Consider the following 26,692-nt stretch of genomic DNA (forward strand, 5'->3'; position numbering starts at 1 on the left):
CACAGACCTATCCTTGGGGCAGTGGTGAGGTGTCTGGCATGGCCGAAGCATGGGATATAGGGTGAAGAGAATGGCAGGGCTCTTAGTTGTGATAGGCAAGCACCAGAACCACTGTGGGGTCCGAAGAATGTTAGAAACACTATTAAAATAGAAGATAGAGGGTACCTGGGTGGCTTAGTCAGGTGACAAACTCTTGATTTTGGCTCGGGTCATGATCTCTGGGTTGTGAGGTCCATCCAGCCCTCAGTCGGCCACCACCCTAGGTGACGTGTTTACTTGAGATTCCCCCCCCCATGTGCGCATGTGCAAGTGTGCTCTTTCCCCCTTCCCATAAATAAATAAAATAGAAGATAAAATCAATTTAACGTAAAGTAACAGAAGAGTAAATAATGGAAGATTTGTTAAGTTTTCCTCTTCTGTTTATCGAGCAAATGCTGTCACAATCAAGTGCTGTATGTTCACTTTTATGAATTTATATTCATTTTGTGCATATAAAAAAATTGACGTATCATAATGTGACCAAAGTTAAGTAGTCAAGGTCACACACACACACACACACACACACACACACATACATATTCAATGCTCAATGTATTAATTATCAACAGGCAGGAACTGAGGATATGAAGGTCAGTGAATAAAATCTCACCTCCAAGATCTTTGTTTGATTAGTTGAAGACAATTTAAAGAAAGTTATATTCTAGTTGCGAGAATGTAGATTCCGGAACACTCAAGAGGAGTACATAGTCTAACTTGGGTGTTACTAGAAAGATCTAGGAGGCCCTCTTGAAGGGGTGATGAAAATTTCTTTCTTAAATGTTACAAAAGAATTAGTGGCACACCATGCCCATTGAGTAGCACTAACCAGAGACATGGAAGTAAAAGGAAGTATGGTTCATGTAAGGAGCCATCATCATTATTCTTGAAGCTCTAATTGTGAAAAAGATTAAGGCAGAAGATGAGCTCGTAAACCTGGGTAGAGACCAGTATGGGTGGATGTTTCACATACTAATTGAAGGAACTTGCGATTTCTACAGAGCAGTGACCTGGCTGGATTTACTTCTCAACACATGACTTCCGCAGCTCACTGTAGGATGAGCTTGTTGGGAAGGCAGGCTTGGGAATAGGAAGGTTAGTTGGGTGGGTTTTGTAGCAAACTAGGCTTCACGAAGTAAAATGAAATTAGGATGAACTTGAAGGGACAGAGTGGAGAAATATTCAGGAAATAAAATTGGCAGGATTCATTAAGTTATTTATGGAAATTTAGGGAGAGTGAGTCAAAGGGAGGGATCACTCCTAGATTTTTGGCTTGGTGCATGATTCTGCCTGCAATAATAAATAAAGCCAAAGAATATGTGTATTGGATTAGATGATGAGTTCTGTTTTGGACCTTTCAAATTTAGGGTGCCAATGGGCTATTCCACATGAAAATTTCCAAGAGACAGTTGAATATCTATCTGAAAGTTGAGTGAAAAATCTAGGTTTGAAGCCCACATCTGAGAGCCATTAGCATGATGGGTAGCCCTGAAATTCTAAAAGTAGGTATTCTCTTTAGTATCAGCATCATGTTCATAATCAATATGAACGTGCTAAGTGTATACCGAGCAAACTACCACAAACCAAAATGTGAAATGACCTCAACTTAACCTTGTTTAACTCTGATCTGACCTGAACCGTACTTTAAAAACTGAAGTATGAACCCAATCAGAATCTTTTAAAAATGTTATCTCTCCCCCTCCCTCAAATTAATCTTAGCACCAAAGTAGCATATAAAATATAATTTGAACTGAATTGATGGACCGCTTACTTGGGAGTTCTGAGAATTGGGTGGCTGGTGTACACAGGACACTGTATTCATTGCAAAAGACTTCAAAGGAAGTCCATATAATGATTTTGGCAATAAAAAGAATTTAATTTTTCCTCTCCCAGCTCAAGCTCAAGTCATCCAGGGAGAAAAATTACTCCCAGATGAGCTTACAATTGCCAACAATCCAAAATTTAACCAAATTGGATTCTCACACACTGTGTTTGGAAGGAAGACTGACAAAATGTTCTTTCACTAGATTCTAGGAAGCCTAGGGCTTAGTTAACTGCAGTGGCCCTGGAAAATGACTGTTGCCTAAAGATCAAGAGTAACCAAGTCTAATGCTGTTCATTTGTGAGAGAGTTTTCTAATAATAATTTTGGTAAGTGATATCTTGTATGATGAAAACAAACATGAGAGTATAAACTGTAGAGTGATGAATAAGGGAACTTACCAGTATTGCTATAGTTTGAACTTTGATTCACCGTTTAATTGGAATTTTATTCCAAAAACAGAATTGATCAATAATCATGGCAAATAGTCTCCATTGCTTGTAGAGTGCTTACGCTGTGGGAAGCGTTAGTCTAAATACTTCACATATCCTTATGCCACCCTATTAGAAGAGCACTGTTATTAGCCACATGTATCACATAAGGAAACTGAGTCAAACAGAGGGTCAGTAAACTTGCCCAAGATCACATAGCTAGTAGTTGGTGGTGCAGGTCATGTTCCCCCAGAGCCTGCGGTAGACCTGGGTGGTATGCCCTCCCCCAGATCCCGTCACAGATGCTGGTGATGTGCCCTCAGATTCCATGATCAGACCCGTGTCGTGTTCCCTCACTCAGATCCCGTGGTAGACCTAGGGGGTGGGCCCTCCTGCGAATTCTGCTGTAAGAGTCCATGGGACCTTCAGATGGTCTGCCTTCGGCATCCATGTTCTTAATCACAATCCTAGTTTAAATGTTAGTGAATACAATTGGTAAGCAGGGTATCTGTGCATTGTGGAATTTCGTCAGATGCGGAGATGACGTGATTCTTGCCCTTCAACAACATGCAGTCTCTAGCACTGTTTCCTAAATAATTTGCATTGCAGCACATGACAATGCTTCCTTTGATTTCATTTTCCCTACTGTTGTGTAGAGGTGCTATTAGAACATATTTCTTATATCTAAAAGTAAAGAAAAATTTTTTAAAATGGAAATTTTAAATTGTTTATTTAGATTAACTTTACCTTATAGTGATGTACAAATTATGTATAGGGATTTCTAATTTTTGGAGATTTTACAAGGACTTCAGTGCTTACCCAAGAAATACATTGAAATTATTTAAATCAGATTATTGGAACGGTACTAGGCATGCTTGTTATTAGAAGTTTTATAATGGATACTTTCACTTTTATTAAAAGAGTAATATATAGTCACACGATAGGACACTTGGAGATAAAACGTGGAAATCCATACAATCCCAGTTGGGCAGCTGCTATACCTTAGAGTCTTACTTCCTTATATTCTTCTCCTGTATATCTAGTCTTATAGTATTGTGATAATAGTATACTCATTATGTTGTACTTTAAGAAGTTTTCATTTTATTCTTAATTTTCTTGAAGATCCTGGTTTTTGTAAAAATAGAGTTCTTAATTGTCTTTCAGATAAATCTATATTTTCATATTCTGGGCTTGCTTTGTAGTTTTTACCAAGTTCATATATTATAATTCAGAAGCCTTTTTGCGTTCTCTTTTCTGTTGTTTATACACTCTTAGCTTGTTCCAAGCCTGTGCTTCCCTTAACTCGGCCCAGTCAGATCTGTGGATGCCCCTGCCTGCTGGTCTGCTTTGCCTAATACCTGAGCCATTCTTACCTGGGTCTCCGATGCATCTTTAGCCTCAGATCCATTGATGAATGGGACCTGGAGTTAGCTTTATCCATCCCATACTTGGATTCATGTGCACAGCTATTTAGACCCCTGCTTTCTATCAGTTGACCCTCCACCCTGCTGGTCCTCTGTTGCCAGTTGCCATGGTATCAGCCCTAGGCCCTCACTTTCCTGCTTTCCCATCTTCTTTCTTCCTGTACTTGCCAGTTTTAGCTGACATGACCTGGTTTCCTGTTCTTAGTTTCCCTCTTCCCTTGGATGATTCCCCTTCATCCCATAGGCCCCTGCAGAAGGGTCCTTGTTGACGCCTTTCTTAGTTCCTGCCAATCTTATCCCTTGCGTATTCCTAGTCAGATTTTGTACAAGATTTTCCAGGGTCACCTCCTGACTTCTGAATGGGACTTCTTGGAATCCTCACTCTTCTTTATTCATTGCATTCAACCTATGTCTGGCCCAAGTTATACCCTTTGGACTTAGTTCCTTTGACTGGCTCACTCTCTTTGATGGCAAGTGCTATAGGTGGCTCTGCTCCTTTGGCGTGTACACTGTCTGAGGACCAGGCCTCTGCCCGTCTCTATTCTCTTTCCTTGTGGCCTCTTTTTGCAGAGACCCGAGGATACCCAGGACAATGACAGCATGGTTTCTTCCAAAGACAAATTACAAATTATAAGAGAGTAAAAGAAAAATTTTAATGCACGTGGTTACTTTAAAAAAATATTCACTGATTTTTGTTCAGTTTTAAAAATCCTTTTTACAACTGAACTATTTATCGCTTGAAGCAAAAGGAATGACTGTCTGTGTCACGTCCAGACGTCTTTGTACTGTGTAGGCTGTAGATGCAGTGCATGTTGTGTCTAGTTTAACATGACTGTAACACATGAAATAAAAGAGTCCATCAATACAGACTAAATTAAAATTGGAGTTGCATAAATAGAATCTATGGTGAGCTGTTTTTGAGTTGCCTCATTTATTCTACTTATTGATGAATTTTCATAACTTACTCCTTGAATAAATTATCCAAGAATCAGCCTGTGATTTTCTTTATATATTACTTCATATTTGTATAAAGGTACTGCCATAATAAAATCTTATAATGATTACTGTTTTTACTACTTGGTTGGGCTGGATGTTTTTTTATATGATTACTGTTTTTTACTATCCAATTGGACTGAATTTTTCACTTACAATTTATATAAAAGTGGAACAACAGTGTGAGTCTGCTGTTTAAAGGGGCTCAATAACTCTTTCATTTTGTCGATTCTAGGATCATTCAGATCCTTTCCTTTGTCATACGTGTTACCGTTAACATGATTAAAATATACAACTGCTTTCCTCTAAGATATCAAATTAGGGTATTCACTTCTTTAATACCGACCTCCTGACATTATGCCATTCTTATTCTCACTGACTTATATGTGCAATCACGTGGCATGACCAGTTACAAGATGCAGCAAGTGGAGAGGTTCTGTGACAGTTATTGGAACAAGAAAGCTGCAGGTGGTTGACTCAATTAAATGTGCCATTTCTGTAGTATACAGCTGTGATGTCCAAATGATCTGATGATGTGGCTCATAAGTGAAGAAAGTTGTTGGCCATGGAGAAATCCATGAAAGCATTAATGAAATATCCCAGCTACTGGAAGAACATGGCAATGGAAAGTCTAGTTAGAAATCAAGTCTAGGCAGGTCAGTTGTTGATTTTGATTTGATTTGTTCAGACCAGCTGTTGCTTTCTTCTGCACCAAACTCAAATTATAACACTCTTATGACCAACTTAAAGGATTTCCAGTATTTTCTCTTAGGGGTGGCTATGTAATATATGTGCAAAGGAAGAGTTGTGAAGAGAAGGAAGAGCGTTCAAGTTAGGTGATGCTCCAGACCACCTATCCTTGGTTTACTCAGTGTTTTTTTTTTAATGCATTTTACATATTGGAATTATGTGTAGGAATTTCTTTGAGAAAAGTGATTGCCTTGAGAAAGCTTGAGAAATAATCTCTCCATCTACTGCAGATACAAAACCCCTGTTTAGTGCTGTCTCCTTTTTAGCTGTTGATGGCACAGATGCATTGAGTACCTACCTGTTGAGTGCCAGGATCTGTAGCACTTTCCTAGGCATCCTTGTCATCTCTTGGGCTATTCAGTGATCACTGCTCTGTGCTTCTAGTTTTTCCCCATGGTTCTGCACACAACTCACTTATCTTTTTATCTTCACATTTTTTGGATGAACTTATTTATAATTTCAAAATAACTTCTATACCAAAGACTTCAAAAGCCATATCTCCAGCCTAACCTTGCCACGACAATCCTGTGTGAGGTTTGGGGAGTCATCTTGGCTGAGCCTCAGTTTTCTTATTTGTATAATGGGTGCCATTACCTTCACAACCCTAGAAGGAAAAAAAAAAAAAGAGAGAGAGAGAGAGTGAAAGTATGGGTTTGTCGATTACATATAAAAAACAGAATTGTTTTTATTCCTGTAATCTGCACCTTTGAAGACTCTTAACTTTTTATTGAAGGGAATGTGTGATTCTATGGAACCTGATACCTTACACTGAAGATTTACTGATCAGTACTCAGTTATTCATTGTCCTCACATCAGATACCACCCTTAATTTTTTGTATTTTTATCGATGCACAATTTTCCAACAGTTCCTATATCTCAAAATCTCACAAGCACCTTCTAATCCTTTCTCCTCTTTTTATGTCTTACTGTTATCACATTTTTTCCAGACTTTGCTGCAACATGTCTGGGTTATTATAATAATCTCAGAACTAGTTCCCTTGTCTTCAGTCTTTACTACTTCTGCTGTCTCTGCTTGGGGGTTTTGTTGAACCTTCTTTTGCTTTCTGTTTCTCTTCTCCCAGAAAGCATAGCCTCCTTGGTTATGAAACTTGAGTGTCTTCCTACTGCCTATACCTTGCAGTCAAGACTTGTCCTCCTTGCCTTCAAGGTCCTCTACAGTATATCTGTAATCTGCATTTGCAGCTCTTCCTTTCACAGCTCCTCCTTTATGAACCACCTCTTCAGCTATAAAGTCTCTGTTCTCCAAAAGGATGTTGACCACTTTTATTTCTGGATCTTTCTATAGGTTCCTCTGTCTATCTGGAATATCTTCATTGTTGTGAAAAACTACTGATCAGTTTTTTGAGGCCCGTTGAAAATCATACCTGCATGGAAATATTTGTTTTGTTTTTTAAGATTTTATTTATTTATTCATGAGAGATACAGAGAGAGAGGCAGAAACATAGGCAGAGGGAGAAGTAGGCTTCCTGGGGAGCCTGATGGAGGACTTGATCTCAGGACCCCAGGATCCCGACCCGAGACAAAGGCAGATGCTCAACCACCGAGCCACCCAGGCGTCCCTGCATGGAAATATTTATAATTTTTTCCTAAACAAATGTGCTTTTGACTCTTCTCTCCTGAACCTATCATGCCACGGCTGTTTACTTCATCTTCCAATTACTCGGTGGCTGTATAGCACTAAGTAATTGTGTAAAACAATTTACCTCCTCCTGGAGCTTAACTTGATTACTGTGTATTTATTTCTTTGTGAACTATATTTTGAAAGAGCCACAAACCCATGATCAAAAAGTAGTTAGTGGCATAATATAGTTTCATCTTATAAGTTATATCCTGCCATGTTACACCTATAAGAAGGAAAACTGACTTTCAACCAGCTTTTCTCTTGAAAATATAGGGCACCATTTTAATACTCATCTTTTCTTGATAAGATGCAGGAAGATATAGTAAGAGAATTATTTCAGCTGTTGGTATTTATATTCATGTTGAAATATGGTTGAATGAAAGTACCTTTTAATCAGAAACTAATGTTTTATAGAAAAAGTAAAACTTACTCACTCCTGGAAAAATGTCTTGCCTGTTCTTTGATTAATCTTCAGAGGGACTTTTCTTTTTGTTTGTAGTTTGTATATCCCTATTTTAAGGAATTAGGCTCTGTATCAAGTTTTTTGGTATTATTACAAATCAGCTAATCCTTTACTACTTTAATATTGTGAACCATTCACTCTTAATTGTTTTTTTTAAATGCTAGAAAATAAAATGCAAGACTCCACCCTATATTAATGTAACTTTACGGTTAAGATTTTACATTCACAAAAGTCCAGAAATTCAAAGTTTTATAGTTCCCAAAAGAATCCTAATTCAGTCACATTGCATAAACTGATATTAAGGCTGAAATGTATCATCATTACAGTAATGCAAAATACTCATATATGCATGAGGACACAGTTATGGTTGCTGAGGGAACCATAATTTTGGATTTTCTGAGTTTTTTTGCACATACAGTTTCAACCATAATGTTAAGTTAATGCAGTTTTTTTCATTGACTCTGAAGTAATATATTTGTTGCTATGTTTATCTTAAAAGTAAATTTTCATTGACTCTATTTTTTTCTTCTGTATATCTATAAACCTGTGCTTACAGAGATCCGATGCCCCTACAAAGAGAACTACCTAAGGAATATTTCTATATAAAAATGGTTTTTCGCCTCATGTATACTCATATTCTTTCTGCCTTCCTCTCACACGCACATACACACACAGCCTCACACACTTATGTTACATTCTGGCACATTATAGAAGCAGGTAGCATATCCACTACCTGCTGTTGAAAGTGTTGACGATACTGAATTATTTATTCTATCTTCTACACTCTCCAAAATCGTTTTGGGTACTTTGACACATTTTGGTCTCTTCCATATGGATACTTCATGGTGGCAGAGTTGCCAGATGCTCAGGTTTTGTGACAGTCTTAGTTTTTCAAGGACTGTTGGAATATTCTTGGGAGAATCTCGCCTTGTTACTGAATCCTATGGAGAGGCAAAATACTGACGTTTCTTTTAAGTGTTTTCTCTTTTTTTTAAGTCAAGGAATTATTACAAAAAAAAGTTATTAGAATGTCCCATCTGGGATCCTTGGGTGGCGCAGCGGTTTGACGCCTGCCTTTGGCCCGGGGCGCGACCCTGGAGACCCGGGATTGAATCCCACGTCGGGCTTCCGGTGCCTGGAGCCTGCTTCTCCCTCTGCCTGTGTCTCTGCCTCTCTCTCTCTGTGATTATCATAAACAAATAAAAAAAAGTTTAAAAAAAAAAAAAGAATGTCCCATCTGAGTGTGTTTAACTTTGGGCACTTAGGAAGGGAGCAGTTTGTCATGAAATTTACGTGTGATGAATTGGAATCTCTAATAATGAGTAATAATAGCAGTGTATACGAATTTGGGGATTCAACCAAAGTTATGTAAAACATCAAATGTTAACTCTCCTATAACTTCAGCCCTTTGTTTATATTTCCGGTGCCAAAATACAAAGATGAAGAGCAGGATGTCAAATGTCAAGTCTATCTTATCTTATTATCCCTTATCTTTATATATATATATATATATATATATATATATATATATATATGAAATATATATGTAGGGCAGCTCTGGGGTCTCAGCGGTTTAGCGCCGCCTTCAGCCCAGGACCTGATCCTGGAGTCCTGGGATTGAGTCCCACATTGGGCTCCCTGCATGGAGCCTGCTTCTCCCTCCGCCTGTGTCTCTGCCTCTCTCTCTGTCTCTGTCTCTCATGAATAAATAAATACAATCCTAAAATATATATATATATGTATTTAAAATATATATTTCATATATATAAATATGCTCAATATTTGCTTACCTGAATAGAATACAGATATTTATAGTCCTAGATATTTGTTTTTTCTCTGCAATATTAACAGAAACTCATAATCTTCCCCCTTTCCAATCGCTGCCTTTCACACATACCAAACTGGAAATTTTCTTCGTCTTTTAAGGTCCGTCTCAAGCGTTATCTCCTTTACAGCATTTCTGGCTCTCGCAGGCCAGGTCTGAGGTTACTTTCTTGCTTCTCCTGTGGCATTCTATGTATTTCCTGACATTCCCAGACCACGAATATATACAAATACAAAAGGGAAGAAAGGAAAGAACTGACTGGGAAGAGATCCGTCCCTGCTAGGCTATGTGAAAATGTCTTACATGGTGGAAGGAGGCATTGGATGGCTTTTAGGTAATCTATGGCATGTGACCTTCGGGTACAGTCAATGGAAAATTCAAATAGCATTGAGATCCAAGATATTTGTAGGGAGGTTGTAGCGCATATTTACACTCATGTTCAAGTACTTTCTCTCTGTTTTGTGTGGCGAGAAAGGGAAGAACAGGTCAAAGGTAGTTTTTCTGTTGTTTTTTTTTTTCCTCTCAGTGAATGGGCTTTTTTTCCCCATTAAACGGAGATTGTTTTAATCCCAATGTCAAACTTGAAGTTGTTCCCACCTTTGGAATTAAAAGGCAAACTCACAAGCAAAACCCATGACTGGCTTTCCTTTCTGTCACTGACTTTATCCTAAGCTCATCTTTGCCTCTGACTGGCTAACCCAGAGCAGGTGACCTCATTTCATGTTCCTCAGTCATCTGGTAAGCGAATGTGGCCTGAGGCATTTTATGAGCTGTCATATTTAGTGAGTCCTACATACAGTGTGGTTATCAAGGAAGGGTGAGACCATGAAAAACACATCTCAGAAAGTTACCATGCCATGAGGTTGTGTTGAATGACACTAAGACTCCATTTTTAGATCATCTTACCAATATTGTTTATATAATATTTTGTACTTTTCATCTGTTTTTTCCTCCTGTACCTATGTAAATATTAGTTACTTTAAAAAAAAAAGGACAATTATTTAAGTTGTGATCCAGGGAAGCATGTGAAAAAAATGTTTTCATTTGTGAGACTTAGCTGCGTAGATTTTTAAATTTTCATTTTATTCTATTAAAATAGGAAGTTTTAGTTTTTAAAAAGCTGGCTTTCAGATGGTTTTCCCTTGTTGATATAGACTGGGAAGCACATTCATAGAATTTTACGTTGTTGGCTTGATGAGAAAGAAACAGTATTAATAGATCAACATTTATAAAAATCTCATCTCAAAAAAAAAAGGTATGAAAGAACAGGACACTGTCTTGGGACTCTCACTTCCAGATTCTTTTCCTACTGCATATGTACTATCTATCAATCTATCTATCTATCTATCTATCTATCTATTTATTTATTTATTTTTAAGATTTTATTTATTCATGAGAAACACAGAGAGGAGAGAGAGAGAGAGAAAGGCAGAGACACAGGCAGAGGGAGAAGCAGGCTCCACTCAGGGAGCCCAACGTGGGACTCGATCCTGGGTCTCCAGGATTACGCCCTGGGTTGAAGGCAGTGCTAAACCACTGAGCCACCTGGGCTGCCCAAGTACTATATTATTTAATATTTCACTGTCCCAGATACTTTTTGAGTGCCTACTGTGTACAGTATATTTTGCTGGCTTTGACTTTTGTAATTAGTTAACTAGTGATTCCCTTATAATTAAAGTGATGTGTAAAATAGCAAAACATTAGGGATACTAACTAAATTATTTGTGGGGAGGTATTTCTTCAAATGGCATATTAAGCGCCAAATTCAGGGAAGATTTCAAAGAACTGCCTTTGACTTGCCAAAACAAACATAGGAGAAATAATCAAAACACAGGGATAATCTCTATGAGAAGCATAACAACAAAATGTCACAAATCAAATGATAGAACAGCTCAATAGACTACAGGATTCTGGGAAGCAAATTTAAAACAAATACTCACAAGAACCAAAAAATTTAGGTCTTATGACCGATTATAGAAAGACTGAATATTTAGGAAGCACTTTATTTTGTGCTTGTTAATTTTAGCGGTAGATGTGACTCAGTAAAAATAGCAAGTTACCATATTTTTCCCTGTTAGCTTATTCGTTATTTGGGCACGAAATACCTTACTTTCCATGGTTTTCAGGAGTAGTTTACTTGATATATCAGGAGGCAGTTATTATTGTTGTTGTTGTTGTTATGATTGTTTTAACTATTCTTGTGTCATAATATTCAAGCCGAGGATGATAATATCAAAAAGCCACTCTGTGTTTGTCTGTAGTTTGTTTCTCAGGCTTGTGCCTGATCTGAGCTTTATGTATTTATTTGAGTGGTAGTCTTTTTGGCTTGACTGGTCAGTGTGTCCTTAAACGTGTGTAATCTTAACAACATAGGTAGTATTGGGTTAGAGTAGTGATAGGACCTATTTCCATTACCTTGGACTTCTGGTCTTCCAACTTTATAATATTTGGAAATGAACTCCATGAGTGCCATGGACTAAAGGGCAAAGAACATTCCAATATAAAATAATATGCTGCTGTTAAGGAATAGTCTACAATAGATTAATCATGAGGTGAATTATAAATATTTCACATACTAATTATATTAGTTTATGGAGATAAAACACCATATGAAGTGTTCCCAGCACACTCAGCAAGTTAGGTGTGCTTTGCACATTAATTGACTTAGTTCTTCAAAGCCTATGATCATGAATCCCTGAAGATAACAGAAATTATTATCATGATACTGTACACTCCTGATCTTTGTACCAGGTTGACACCTACCTTTCCCCAAGAGTTCCTTTTCTATGGATCATATCATGAGTCCTTGATATTTTAGGATGATGATGCAGAGAACAGTGCCTGAGATATTATTAGGGACTCAAAGAAAAAGTAACGAGTTCGATCAAAAGTGACATCAAATAATTAATCCTAGACTCGTGTTGTGTGCTCAAGGTAGAAGGTAAGTGTTTTCTATACGTGAGATGCTTCCCAACGGGACGTGAGTTGCTTCCCAATTTGTTTTTAATGGTAAAGACTAAATACCATATTGAACACTCGACTGTATGCAGAAAATCAACCAGTTTGATTTTCTCTGTGTCATTAAGGTTACAAATGACTGACTCATCCATCTGTTCATTCACTTAATTCAAAACATTTTTTGAGCATCCAAGATAGGATAGTGAACAAGGAAGATATAGGGCGTGTCCTAAGAGAATTTAAAATCCAGAGTGGTACCTATCATGATAGGGAAACTATAGGATACTAAAGAAAAGAATAGTAGATCGAATTTTTCTCATCAAAGAATGTATATACTTTACTAGGAGAAAATAAGATAACCTGTGACTATTGGAGAAACATGTAGGAAAGATATGTAAAATTATGTAACAAACCAGAGCCCACGTTTTTTAATGAACACATTTGGTGACCAGGTCTTTTAGCTCAATTGAATCTCCAATGCACTTTCTTTTATCAGTCTATTATCTGTTATCTTTAGTTACGTACTGGGCACTCCACTTACATTCCACATTTGTAGAACCCGTCCCTTCATTTCTTCTCTATTCCAACCACTAATCTGTTTTCTCCTTTTGTATTAAGGAATGTTACCATTGCCCATCTGATTGCACAAGCTAGAAACCTTGGTGTTACCCTTAGCCTGCCCTCCTGTAACCAAGTCACTATTGCTGTTATCTCCATTGCTTTTAATATCAGCCACTTTTCTCTATCCCAGTGCCTGACCACATCCTTGTTATTCCAGTAGGCTGACTTGGAGTGGCCACCTCGATTGCATGTCTCCAGGAGATCCTTCACTGATGGTCACTAGCTTTCCACAGTTTATCTAACAGTGTAATCACTCAGTAAATATATGCTGAATGAAGGGGTGAAATAAAACTACTCAGTTTTATTTATGCCATTTATATTTTTTATGCCATTTATGCCATTCTTTATGCCATTTATATTTTTACTTCTCAAACACAGATGATAATGAGAAGTACAGTTAACAGGAACCATTGAGTCACATTCTAATCTTAGATGACTCAAAATCAGTGTGGAATAACTGAAAAAAATAGAGGCTTTGGGTCCAGATCGACTTGGATTTGGAACTCCTCTCTGCCTCTTAGTAACTGCTATTGCCTTAGCACTTAACCAAACCTCTCGTGCTTTAATTCTTAATTAGTAAACTGGAAATAAGAAGACACATCTCTTAGAATGATTAAATTAGATGATATATGTTAAAAAAAAAACTCTTGCATTACTCATGGTTCCTTGTCTTCCTTTAGAATATGATCACATAGCTGTTGGACAGGCATGGTTTTAAACAAAATGGTTTTATCTTTAGATATGTATAGAACAACCTTTCTTATTTTGAGAGTGGTGGTGATGGTGATACTTTGATAACTCACCCTCTCATTTTACTACCATTTTTCTCAGCCAAGGAGCATTCACCATTGTCTTAGTTAAGGATAATAAAAAGAAATAAAACATCATTACTATAATTATAAACGTACTGTGGATCCCTGTATTGCTAACAGATAAAGTGTGAACTTGGCAAACTTGTTATGCTATATTTGGGTGCTTCTAGGTCTGATGGAAGGAACACCTTTCCAGTTTTATTTGATTACTTACTTCTTTTCAAACTCTAAACTTTAAGCAACCATCCCTCCTATTACTGAATTCAAGTAGCAATGACCATTCCAGATCCAAGACCTCAGGACCCAGGACTCCTTTGATACCCTCCATGAACGTGACCCTTCCTGATCTTCCACTACTCTTCATTTTGTTTTCCTCCTCTGAACGGATGGTCTTTAGTTCCTCTCCCTTTATTTATAATCCGTCTTGCCCTGCTTTGTCACATTTCTTGTGCAGGACAGAGCTAGAACTCCTCTTTTTGATTGTTATGTAGTGTTTCCTGTATTATGGCTTATTTTACCAGTTATACTTTCAGCTCTTTTGGAACAGGGGTGTTATCTTGTACTCCTTAGTTTGTCAAGACTTAACAATATTTTGATTTGTATACTAATTGATAGATTGTTTAAAACAGATCTATCTATAAATGGTCTGAGTGATTTATATTCCTTTGTGTCTTACAAGAATACTTTTAATAGATTCTAGTCCCAGACTACATCAAAAGTGTTTAAGTATACACAGTAAAAATTTCGATTTATTTCTTTATTTCTTTATTTCTTTATTTTTTTTCTAGACACACACTCCCTCCCTGTTTCTTCCTTTCTTGTTACAACATAATTACTGGGTGTCTTTTATGGATTAGACACAATACCAAGAATTAAAAGACTTGAGAGTTAGCCTGAATAATTTGAGACACCTGAATTTAAGTGGCTCCTTTAGCTATAAAAGCTTATTATGTATATATATATATATATATATATATATATATACACATATGTATATATGTATAATTTATCTCCTTAGGCAGCTGTAAGGCAGGTCAGAGTGCTGATGACTGTGGAGTGGATATGTATTAAGAAACCACTCGGAGAATTTGTTCAGTGGCATGTCCCACCTACAGACTTTGATTCCCTGCCTTCTGGACAAGTGTTCTTTACACAGTATTCTTTTGGCCATAATGATAAGCACAGAAAAGGAACATTATATGGTGGAGGAGAAAAGCAAAACTGATTACATGATGCTACCCTGTGGGACAGCTTTTGGGAAGCTGGATACTCTCTTTAACAGCCTGTAAATTACCCATCACAGGAACCTGGATATTAAATGACTACATTTCCATTCCCTTTAGATAAGACTTCCATCTTGTATTTTTAATTGTTTTAGCAAATGGAAACATTTTGTTATACATGTTCTTGAAGGTTTTTGAAAGTCCACAGCATTTAAACATGCAGTAGAAATGGTCTAATTAAGATGAAGTAGCTGACAACTAAAGCATAGTGTGTTAAAATGAATTTTGCATATCAATGATTAATGAGTATTAGAACTCTGTTATCATTCTACACAGGTTTTACAAATTAAAGAAATATATATTTAAGCCAAAGACTTTTTGAAGGATTTGGAAATAATTTTCATCTATGCATATATGTGTATTGAGCTCCTATTATATTAAAACATTATCACCACACTTTGGAAGTGACAAAGTGAAGGAAATGATAGCATTCCTCTCTTTCACTTCTTATATCCGGTTCATCAGCAAACTGTTGGCTCCTTCTCATCACTTCCAGCACTACCATCTTGACCCAAGCCACCATCACTTCTTTTCTCTTCGCCTTACTGTTCTCCTGTCTTCCCAAGGGATTCCTTACAGTATGTTCTCCATACAGTAGTTAGCGTAAAGTTTTCTGATACTAAAAAGTAATAAAACATCTTACGAAATACATAAACAAATGTCATAGAAATACGAGAGACTATACAAAAGAGTGTTTAAACTTTATAAATATGTGAATATAAGAGTCACGCCCTGGTTGAAGATACTGTGACGCATCATATCATGAAATCTGTCAAAAATCATATGTTTCAGAAATAAGTTTTTACATAGTAAAACAGCAGGTTAAGTGTTAAAAGCAAAAAAAAAAACTATGCAATAATGTATACATACTACAAAGTGAAAAGAATAAAATGAATATACTCAATATGCATATATAACTTTGGCATTTCCCTTCTTAAAAATCCTCAGTCTCTTTTCCATTGCTCTTACCACTATATCCAAAATTATTCTCTTGATAAAGTCTTTTCTTCCAGAGACTTCCAGAATTATCCTCTTTGGCCACTTTTTCATTGAGCAAATTCCTTCAGCCTCCTGGGTCCTTTTTTTTTTTTTTTTAAAGATTTTATTCATAGAGAGACAGAGAGAGAGAAGCAGAGACCCAGAGAGAGAGAGAGAGAGAGAGAGACAGGCAGAGACCCAGGCAGAGGGAGAAGCAGGCTCCATGCAGGAAGCCCAATGTAGGACTCGATCCCGGAACTCCGGGATCACTCCCTGAGCCGAAGGCAGACACCCAACCACTGAGCCACCCAGGTGTCCCTAGTCTCCTGGGTCCTTATTCAGTTCCTCCACCTGCCATTTTTCTTTTTGCCTTAGCTACTTTATTTTCCATCTTATGTCCATCATTTAGCCAAGTGCCTTGCAAATAATAGATCCTCAATATATACTGGCTAATAGTGGCTCTTTTTTGGAGTGGTTGCAGGTGACATTCACTTAATTTATATATATATATTTTTGTACTTAAAACATTTTCTGTTGTGAGCGTGTGCTTTCTCATTAGCAGGAGGAAAAAAAAATAATGCCATTCCAGGATTAGAGAACCTGGTAGATGAAATTCAGCAAGTCAGGAGGAACTTAGAAATTAGGTTTTCACAAGCAGGTCAGGGGTCTCCATGAGAAAAGCAGTTCAGTGAGACATTGTTTTCAGGTATCATGGGTGAAGTATTGGATTGAGGAAATTTGGTCCACCTGGAGCTGTACTTTCCAGTACAGTACCCATTACTTTATGGCTGTTTAGTTTATGCTTAAATTATCAAGCTATAGTCAATTTAAAATTTAGTTCTTCCCTTGCGCTAGCTACGTTTCAAGTTCTCCATAGTCATATGTAGCTAGCTGCCACTATATTGGATACTACAGATACAAAACACTTCTATCATCACAGAAAACACTGTACCACAGAAAGTATAGAATCTAGAATTCTAGACAGTCTATATCAAGGAGCAAGAATCAAGATAAGCAGCAGTGGAACAACAAAGACTTTGTTAATGAGGCCGAGCTACATGAGTCTGGACAAGGAGTTTAGTTACTGAGCAAGGAGACACAACTGGAAGAATGGAATTGACTCTTTTGTCAAAGACTTACTGAAGCCCTGCAAAAAAATTATTTGAGAATTCAACCCAAATCAGTATCTGTGTTAAATTGTGTACTGTATCCCATTATTGATAAATGTGATAAATTGTTTTTGGGGGTGGAAGGGGCCATTGAAAAGAGTTCACGGAGTCAGTTGAGATAACTTAGTTCATGAAGTATGATTAGTAGATTGCATGGTGGTGGTTGGAATATTGAATGCCTACTTTCTGTTTCTCATTTCACTTCCCTTCCATACCATTTAAGATAATAAAAGTGTGCATTGTGATAATAGTGGCTCACTCTTCACACGCTTGCTTAGGTATATTTCAGCATCTCTTTTTATGTATTAAGAGAATAGAGTAAAAGGCAAATAATTAGTTTATTCAAACTGAGCCAGAAAAATATAAAATCTCTAATCTTGTATTTCATTACGTTGAATGATTTTGGATTCCTTGAGCAAATATGCCTCAGTTTGTAGATATAATGTGCATTGGAAACAATTGAAACATATATATGGATACAGTGGCTTACAGCACAGAGCCATTTTGGTTAGACGGTTATAATAGCAGCTTACTTAGACTTTTGGTGAGATGGTATAAGCTAATGGTGTAGCTGTTAATTTGAATTTAGCAGACATTTTAAATATAGGTTTCTCTTACAGAGACAAAAGTTGCAATTTAAAGCTCTTTGGTGGTCTAAAAACAGCTTAATTCTGTAGTAGCATGGTAATAAGTACTAATCCAGCTTATACAGTGATTGTAGTATGTCATGTTTGTGAAAGATTGCATAACTGCTTTCTCTGTTTTTATGTTAATTTAAAAATATTAAACATAAAACCTTATAACATCTTCATGCTGAGATAAACTGTTCAATTTAACTTGTGCTCAAGCAGCAGCTGTCAGGAATTATCTTCTTCCTAGTGGTTTTTGCTATCACCTTGTGCCCTTTCCTGTCAGAGACACAGTGTGGGATGATAAGGCTCACCTTGTTAGGATTTATTGCTTAAATAATACCTGAGGCAAGATGAACATTGGAAGCCTAGGGGTTAGCTGCTGATTGAGTGATGTCATTCACTGCATTAACTTTTTTTTTTTTTTAAATTGTTGAAAAGGGGCAAAGTAAAAATTGCCTGCGAATCTTACCTGCATTTCTTTCGTGGGCATATTCATGACTTCTTTTTGGGTGCCACTGACTTAAATATTTCTGGAACTTCTTCTTGTCCAATTTAACTACTATTTTACAAGTGAAAAAGTGAAGAGGAAATGTTTTCCTAATGATGGAGGTAATTTCTATAATTTAGAAATTGTGAGGGCTATTTCAAGATCAGTTATAAAAATAAAAGGATTTTCCTGTTAATGATTGAACAAACTGAAGGAAGTGTTGGTCTGGGCAGTCCCAAATGGTTAATATTATGAAGATCATTGTCATTTCACTTCTGAATGTATTACATTATTTCATTTAGGGGGTTTTATTTGGAAGGCTCAACTTTGGATCTGAATCTCTTAATTATGGATCAGCTAGCAGGTAGAGTAAGGAGAGGAGGTGTATGGTAGGAGTATAGTGAAGGACTCTTCTTGGTTAAACATTTGCTACAGATGGTCCATTCTGAGGATAATTTTCATGTAGGAAATTAACAATTGGATTATGACTAGAAATACATATATAATGAGTTTATTTTTTATGGAATGTATTTTTCCCTTCTACTTACTGCCATTTAATGCATATTTCCTCAAATTTGTAATTTTGTAAATGTGTAACAAAACAAAAATTTGAAGTTAGGCCAGTGAGTTACAATATACCATTCATCTAGATTAATCGACTAGATTAACATTTTATATATTTTTTATCTCTATGCAAATATATACATAGGAATATTTATTGTTATTAGTAGCCTTTTAACTGAACCATGTAAGAATTGGTCATAGAGATGGTGACAATTCACGTGTAAATAATTCAGTGTGTCTCCTAAGAATAAGTAGATTCTCAAAAATGACCATAATAAAATTATTACATTAAGAAATTTAATTGATAAAAATTTACAGTCTTTAACTGAGTCCATATTCAGAGTTTCACTATTGTCCTCATAATGTCATTTATAACTGTCTTGTCCCAATCAAGAATCACACATTGCATTTTGTCTTGGTGTCCATTTTCCTTTAATCTAGATTTTTTTTTCTTTATGCCACTAACATTTCTGGAAATCAAGCCCTGTTATTTTGCAGATTTTTTATCTGATTGTCTCCTCATGACCAAATTCAGATCAGGCATTTTTGGCAGGAATACTACGCTGGTGATTTGTATCTTTGTCAGTGTATCACACTGGGAAATACTTATCACTTGTCCTATTATTGTTCATATTAAGTTTGATGACTTGGGTAAATTGATGTCTACCAAATTTGTCCATTAAGGTACAATTTTTTTCTTTGTAGTTAATAAGTAATATGGGAGCTGCATTTAATGAATTTTTTGGCCTTGCGTGTGAAAAACCTTGCTCAGGTCTCATGAGTAAGAATGAGTCATTGCTTACAATAGTATTGTATGGAGGGAGAGTAGGGGTATTACTGAATAATTAGACCCACAAGTCATCATCCATTTTCTTTTAAGGAAAATATTGATTGATTGAGATTAATATTTTATTATTCTCTCTACTAAGGATCAGATTTGTAGATAAGCAGATATCTTCATATTGCAGAATTTTCCATCTCTGCAGTTTTAGAAAGGCTTATACTTGATTGTGGTGGTGGGAATATTTTTGGACAAAATAGGGCATTCTTTCATCACAGTTTTTCTATTTGCTTTGGTTGAGTACCAATAGACAATTAAAAAAATAAATACATCTCCTTTGTAAGATTTTTTACTTCAAAGCATTAAACCATGACATTAATATAGCAGTATGGGCTTAAAGAGAGATCACTGCCTTTTGGTCTTATGTGCCTATTTTAGTCCATGAAGAAGACACTAGAATTCCTATTTATGATATACGCACTTATCATGTAATCCTTCTTCTTATGTGAAAGGCTAGTGCTGCAGATCATATAAACACCTGAAGTTAGCCATTTGGCTTGTCAGCAAGGGAAAATTTATAGTAGTTGTAATCATGGTAATAACAAGTATAATATTTTGTATTAATTAAGTACAGAAAAAAGCATTTGCAGTGTAAGTGGCCCACAACCAATTCATATCCATGGTATAATGAAAAGTACGTCAAGCCTAGAAGACCAGGAGTTTCTGCTTTGCTACTCTCTACCAATGTGATTCCAGGGGGAAAATAAACACAAAAACTCTTAACCTTCTTGATCCTCATTTTTTAGAATGGGAATTAAAACTGTAAGGGTCAAATGATGCTACATTATGTTATAAAGGTGGCATTACATCAAAATTGTGCCATTGAAATGTCTTCAGCTATTCAGAAACTGTAATTTGTCCCTCTTTTGTGTCCATATGTGGTATACCTCATTAGGGAAACATTTCCAGGTTGTCCTAGATAGTTATTACTCCTTTCTTGTTTGTTCCTCTTAATTCCTTGCTAATGTCCCTGTTGCAGGCAGCATTTATCGTGGTGGGCTCTCTTGTTTCATCTTTTCTGTTCTTCCTGGTTAGACTCTGGCACACAGGCATTTGGTAAATGTTTGTGGAGTGAATAAGTAAAGACACAGTTTCATTTATAAACATGGTAGGTAAGCTTTCAGGGGCCTTTTTTTTCACAAAGATAAGGAATAGCTTTCTTCCTTTTTTAATATTTATGTTTTATATAAGGAGTTTTATAGTTGACACGTCTGATGCCATTAACAGCCCAGTAATGGAGGATAAAGTATTTTTTAAAAAACACGAAATATTGCAGGATGGTTAAAATAAAGGGGTGGGGAGAAGGAGAGGGACAGTGAATAAAACATGCCAAGAAAAAAAAAAGACCACACTTGATAAGTCTATTGCATAAATCAAAAGGGTTTATGTCATAACATGAACATGTGCCATTCCTGCTCATATATTGGATTTCAGTAGTTGGTTGCATAAAGAAGTAAAGTGTAATGAAACTGGCAAGCAAAGTATTCCCCAGTCAGCCTTATCTTTGTTCCATTTGTCCTTCAGATAGAGCTTTTCTTGCCTTTTTCAATAAAATCCATCCGGCTTTTTTTTTTTTTTTTTTTTTTTTTTTTTTGCATCTCCCAGTAACTGAGCTGAGAAGACCGATGAGATTCATGGCTTTTATAGTTCTTAGCAGCTGCTTTTTAAGAGATCAAAACTTAGAATGCTGCTACATGGTATTAAGGCATAACTATTGATGTGTCCCTATAGGGGATATGTTTTTCTTGGGGTAGGAAGAGGGAAAAGGGGAGAAAGGTGAAGGATGACCACTTCACGCATGCTTGGGTCAGTAAACTTTAATTTCCTTGTTTCCTAGGATCCTCTTTGCAAGCTCAGTGCTGAACCTGACCGAACTGGCTGCCCTTCGGCCTGACCTTGGAAAATTGAAAAAGATTCTGTACTTCCATGAGAACCAATTGGTATATCCTGTCAAGAAATGTCAAGAGAGGGATTTCCAATATGGTTACAACCAAATTCTCTCATGGTAGGTATAGATTATATCATTATATTTAGACCTTTGCCCCCCCCTTTTTCTAAAAAAAATTTTTATTTATTTATGATAGAGAGAGAGAGAGAGAGAGAGAGAGAGAGAGAGAGAGAGAGGCAGAGACATAGGCTGAGGGAGAAGCAGGCTCCATGCACCTGGAGCCCAACGTGGGATTCGATCCCGGGTCTCCAGGATCACGCCCTGGGCCAAAGGCAGGCACCAAACCGCTGCGCCACCCAGGGATCCCTGCCCCCCCTTTTTTTATAGTTAGCTTTTAAATCTGGAGACCTACCGTACACTTATTTTAAAAACTTCTTAAAGTAGGTGTGTATGTTTAAACATACCTTACATGGTAGTAATTGCTTGTGCCTTTACTATATATCTATACAGATATATAGGTATGAAAACGGCTAATCCCTTTTAAAATACACGTGTGTAACAATCTAAATATATGTTGAACAAGTTACCTATTTTCTACAACATTTAAAACAGAATCAAAATGTCGACAAGAGACCTTCTTCACCCCTTGATTCCATCATGTATTGTTTAAACAATACTTTTTAAAAAGAACAGTTAGTTTTCATTTACCAACCACTTTCAGTATATCCAGCTGAAGTCAACATAAAAATTTACAGAGGAAGAAATAAAAATTAGAGCATATTAGAGCAAGGAGTTTTTGTCCTTTTTTTTTTTTATTGTTTGTAAGAGGAAACTATGGAAAATGAATCTTTAGGTGGTTGGGCTTTTTTTTTTTTTTTTCCCCTCATTGAGTCCTCTGAAATTGCACAGCCTTAAAATACCATGACATTTCAAAGGTGATGGTCCATCTCTGTTGTTACTTCAACAAAGTGTATCTCTTGAAGCTTAGTTAATGAAAGAAGTTAATAACAACTCTGAAACAGCTTTGGTATTGGATCCTATTCATATAACTGCAGCAATAGAATAGAATCAGGTTGGCAGTGATTGGATACATCTTACCTTTTTTAATGTTATTAGCAATTGGGATTGATGATGTCTTTAAACAGACTCCCAACTCTTACAAGCATATTCCATAGTTTAGTTGACATAGGAAAACAACTATATGGTAATATTTCTGTGTTTCGAGTATTTTGTAAATGTTTTCCTGCAATCATTTTTACAAGCTGCTTCAATTGTGAAGTAGCAGTGCCATCAAAATAGAGTGGAACTGCTTCACGTCAAATGTCTCATAAAAAAGCAACCGTTTTAAAATTTCATAATAAAATTAAAATACTTTATTTTATATTGAAACTGAGAAGGGAAATATGTTTTAAAAACAAAAATAAAATCATTTTGTGCTTTATCAATATGGAAAACATTTGTAATATTCTTTTGATTTCTTGAATTAGCATCATTCTTTTCCTCAGATAGTGTGTGTTTATTACCCCTGAGAAATAACTGGGGAAAAAAATTAAGTCTATTTTTCCCTTTATGGGTGGCTTTAAAGTTAATGGAAGTTACACCCACTCATATCAGAGAGGAAGTGCATGAAAAGAATATTTCTGTAGACTGTCTTGGATCTTTAATTTAGCATAGACTGGGTTTTTAAGAGTATAAGTAGTTGGGTTGCATGCCCTATGAGGGCAGATATCTATAAAAAATTTTAGCTCACTGCCCCTCGTCTATTTTATAAAAGATTGCTTTTCCTCAAAAGGAATGAGACTATAAAAGCTCATACATGATTTTCCAGCATTGCTCTTCTCAAGAGGGTAAACTGATAGACAAGCTCTGGGAGAAAGAAGTAGACTCAATCATTGGTTGGACTCTTAATGAGAAAAAAATGGTTTGCCGTTGTCCAGAGGACAAATAAGAGTGTCAGAAGGCAGTCCTGTTTCAGATTCTCTTTGAAAAGTATGAGTCTTGCTTCCTCAAATGTTTCTTTAGTTTTCTTGCTGACTTCTGCTTTTGTTGGCACTGTCGGATTTCTTTCCTGACCGAGTGGCAGTTAAGGACCTCAGAGGTGACTGGCATAAGCACTCACCTTAAATAGAGGTTTCACTAACCCTCTGACTTATGAACACATGTCATAACTGTATATTATGACCTGTGGGTCGCTATTACAATATGTGACATATGGTGAAAACAGACTAGCTGTAAAACATCCTTCAACTTTTGGTATATTATTATATTGGCTTCCTTATTGCTTGGTATTGTGTCAGCACTTCTGTGACATTCTTTTGTATTATCCATGCTGTTCTCACCCCTACCCCCAAATTTCCACTAGGTTGCAACTAAAAAAAAAAAAAATACTTGTAGGGAAAAACAGTTTTGCAGGGGAGGCATAAAGGTGGCAATTCAACATTCCTTTGTAGGTTTTTCATTCTGCTGTGTATTAATAATAGGAACTTTGGCTGCCCTCAGTAAATGGAGGGTTTGCTATGATATTCCTATTCTGTGAGCTCTGCCTATTAATTTGTGTTTTATAGATTTATGGACTTTTGTGTCTTTTTATGGACTTTTCTTGATTTGTCACTTTCAAGGTGAAATCAAACTAACTGCTATTTGGGCTTATGTACCTTCTCACTAAAACATTTGTGTGCATTTTACTGAGTTCCAGTGACAGTGAGACTGACATGGAATCATTGCTTAAAGCAAAGAGGACCATGTTAAAAAATCAAAACAGTTATTTATTAAGTCAGTTTTTTTGACTCATAAAGGGAACATGCTGCATATTCAGGTTTTATCCGGCTTGCCCATAGTTATCATTTGTGTTCATTGTTCTTCAACAAAATGTTCTAGGCAGTTCTGAACAATGCTGACATATTTATGACACTTAAAATTTGTTTTCACATTTCCTTATAACGATGTATTTTGGATTATTTGTATTTAAAAAATAGTAAGGGGAGGAACACAATCTTTCCATCAAAAGTAATAGATAATCTATTTATTTTGTTTAATGTTAAAGGCCCATGGTGTTGTGGCCCCTCTTCTTTGACTACCCCAAATATATTCTAATCGTAAAATAAGTTATTTGTAGAGATCCCATATAATCCTTCCTGTGTAGTTCCAGAACTTTAAAAAACCTAATGATTTCTTGAAGAAACGATTAAACAAGAAATAGACTTTAACCACACGTTGAAAGGTATGCTCTCATGTGAAATAGCTTTATCTGAACTACTCTCCTTGAAGGTACTGAAAAGTATGGCATGTGTTCTGTAGTCAACAGTATGGCGTAAAATGATATGTGTCACTGACATAGAAATCCGACATGGGCATTTGGGCCACAAAGGAAAAGGTCCTGTTGTACTTACTGTTGTTGATAATATAGAAAATCCTGACACTGCAAAAAAATAAAAAATAAATAAACTTTGCTTGAAGCCTCATAAGAACCCAATAAATCATTTAATTCCTCTCTTACCTTTCCTCCCTGATGCCAGCAATCTAACCTACCATGATGGAATGGGAATGAAACTAACTTATCTATTAGAAGCGATGTAGTAAATACTGATGGGAAGTGTAGAGTTCTTTGCAAACCCAAGTACAGTATAAACTCTGATTAACACAGAGGTTTTAGGCTTATAAAAGATAACTATGAATTACTGTGGGTTCATCGTTTGCTTTTATCCCTTCCCTTTACAGCCTGGTGGCTGACGTGGTGGTATTCAACTCGATTTTTAACATGGAGTCATTTCTCACCTCTATTGGAAAATTTATGAAGCTGATTCCTGATCACAGACCCAAGGATCTGGAAAGCATCATCAGACCTAAGTGCCAAGTTATTTACTTTCCCATCAGGTTTCCTGATGTGAGCAGGTCGGTATGTTTGACTCCATTTTCAATATTGTGTCATAAATTATTCCCCAAATGTATAGAAATTGGTGGCATTCTTGCCAATTATAACTTTTCAGCATGAGCATGGTTAATTAGAGAATCGAGTTCTATTTCAACATGCTGTGATTTACAAACATTTTAAATAGTCCTGTGTCCAACCAATCACTGAATGTTTAGTTCTAATATTGAGTTCATCCTTTGTTTTCCGTTATTTATTGGTTTCCTCAAGCAAGCTGCATTGGCTTTTTTGACACTTACTGTCTTGTTTCTTTATTTGTTGTTTTGTTACAGAAGTCATTGTCAAGCATATTTCTCAACCTTTGCATTCAGCTTATGCCCATGGATTTATATGTATATAGCAACCACTCTAAGTAAATCAATGTTAAATTTCACTGCTTGGGTTACTTTCATTTCCCATGCTATTTTCTTCTATTTTTTTCCTTGTTCCATTTCTTTTATTCATATTGTCTTAATTAAGAGTAAGTCTTCCACATTAGGTTGCAAATACACTTAATTGCCATTTCTCTTCCTCTGTTACTAAGGACATTTTTTATTACCCTTGTTGCTGGGCCCACCCTGAATTAGCAGTGGATGATGTGGCTCAAAGGGAACATTCTCAAATTCCTTTTCACTTCTGATTAAACCTAGCAAAATGGTTTTTATCACCAGTAGGAATATTTCCCCCATGTGAACAGAAAGTTTACTTCAGTGGGACTCATACTAGCTGGGGATGCTGCTGTTTGTAACTCATGATGCCCTTAAAAGAAGTTCAGGGACAGCTGTTTCTTCCCCATCCCTGAAATGAAGGCAGGAAACAATTTAATGTCTATGCATGTTATGCAGGAGGTCTGAATTACTCTCTGTGTTCTAGATTTACTGAGTTCACCCAGATTTTGCTGTGGGATCAGTAGTCCTCATCAGCACTCTTAATGCTGATTTATTTGAGTGTTTTACTAGTTAATATTTCATTGAAGAAAAATCTGCCTAATACCAAATCAAGTTAGTGAGTCATAAAATTTAAGTCAGACAACCTTGCCCAATTCTTACTTTATGGAGTTCAGATTGCAGAGGCCCGGAGAAGCAAAGACTGGCTTGTACTCACACTGCTGACTATGGTCACAGACTCAATTAAAGTTTAAACTCTATGATTTTTTATTCAGTTTTC

The 26,692-nt window shown here is 36.4% G+C and overlaps 1 protein-coding gene across 9 annotated transcripts in view; it reads left to right on the top strand.

Annotated features, from left to right (window-relative positions):
* LOC129514591 (glycosyltransferase-like domain-containing protein 1) overlaps positions 1–26,692 on the top strand; it is a 388,336-nt gene that overhangs the window by 167,812 nt on the left and 193,832 nt on the right. For all 9 annotated transcript variants that reach the window (XM_055333308.1, XM_055333313.1, XM_055333309.1 and 6 more), the window contains 2 exons: positions 21,568–21,735; positions 25,336–25,509. In XM_055333308.1, coding sequence (XP_055189283.1) covers positions 21,568–21,735; positions 25,336–25,509 — 342 coding nt within the window. The remainder of the gene's footprint in view (positions 1–21,567; positions 21,736–25,335; positions 25,510–26,692) is intronic.

Source organism: Nyctereutes procyonoides, unplaced genomic scaffold (genome assembly GCF_905146905.1).
Source record: "Nyctereutes procyonoides isolate TBG_1078 unplaced genomic scaffold, NYPRO_anot_genome, whole genome shotgun sequence".
Classification (NCBI taxonomy): Eukaryota; Metazoa; Chordata; class Mammalia; order Carnivora; family Canidae; genus Nyctereutes; species Nyctereutes procyonoides.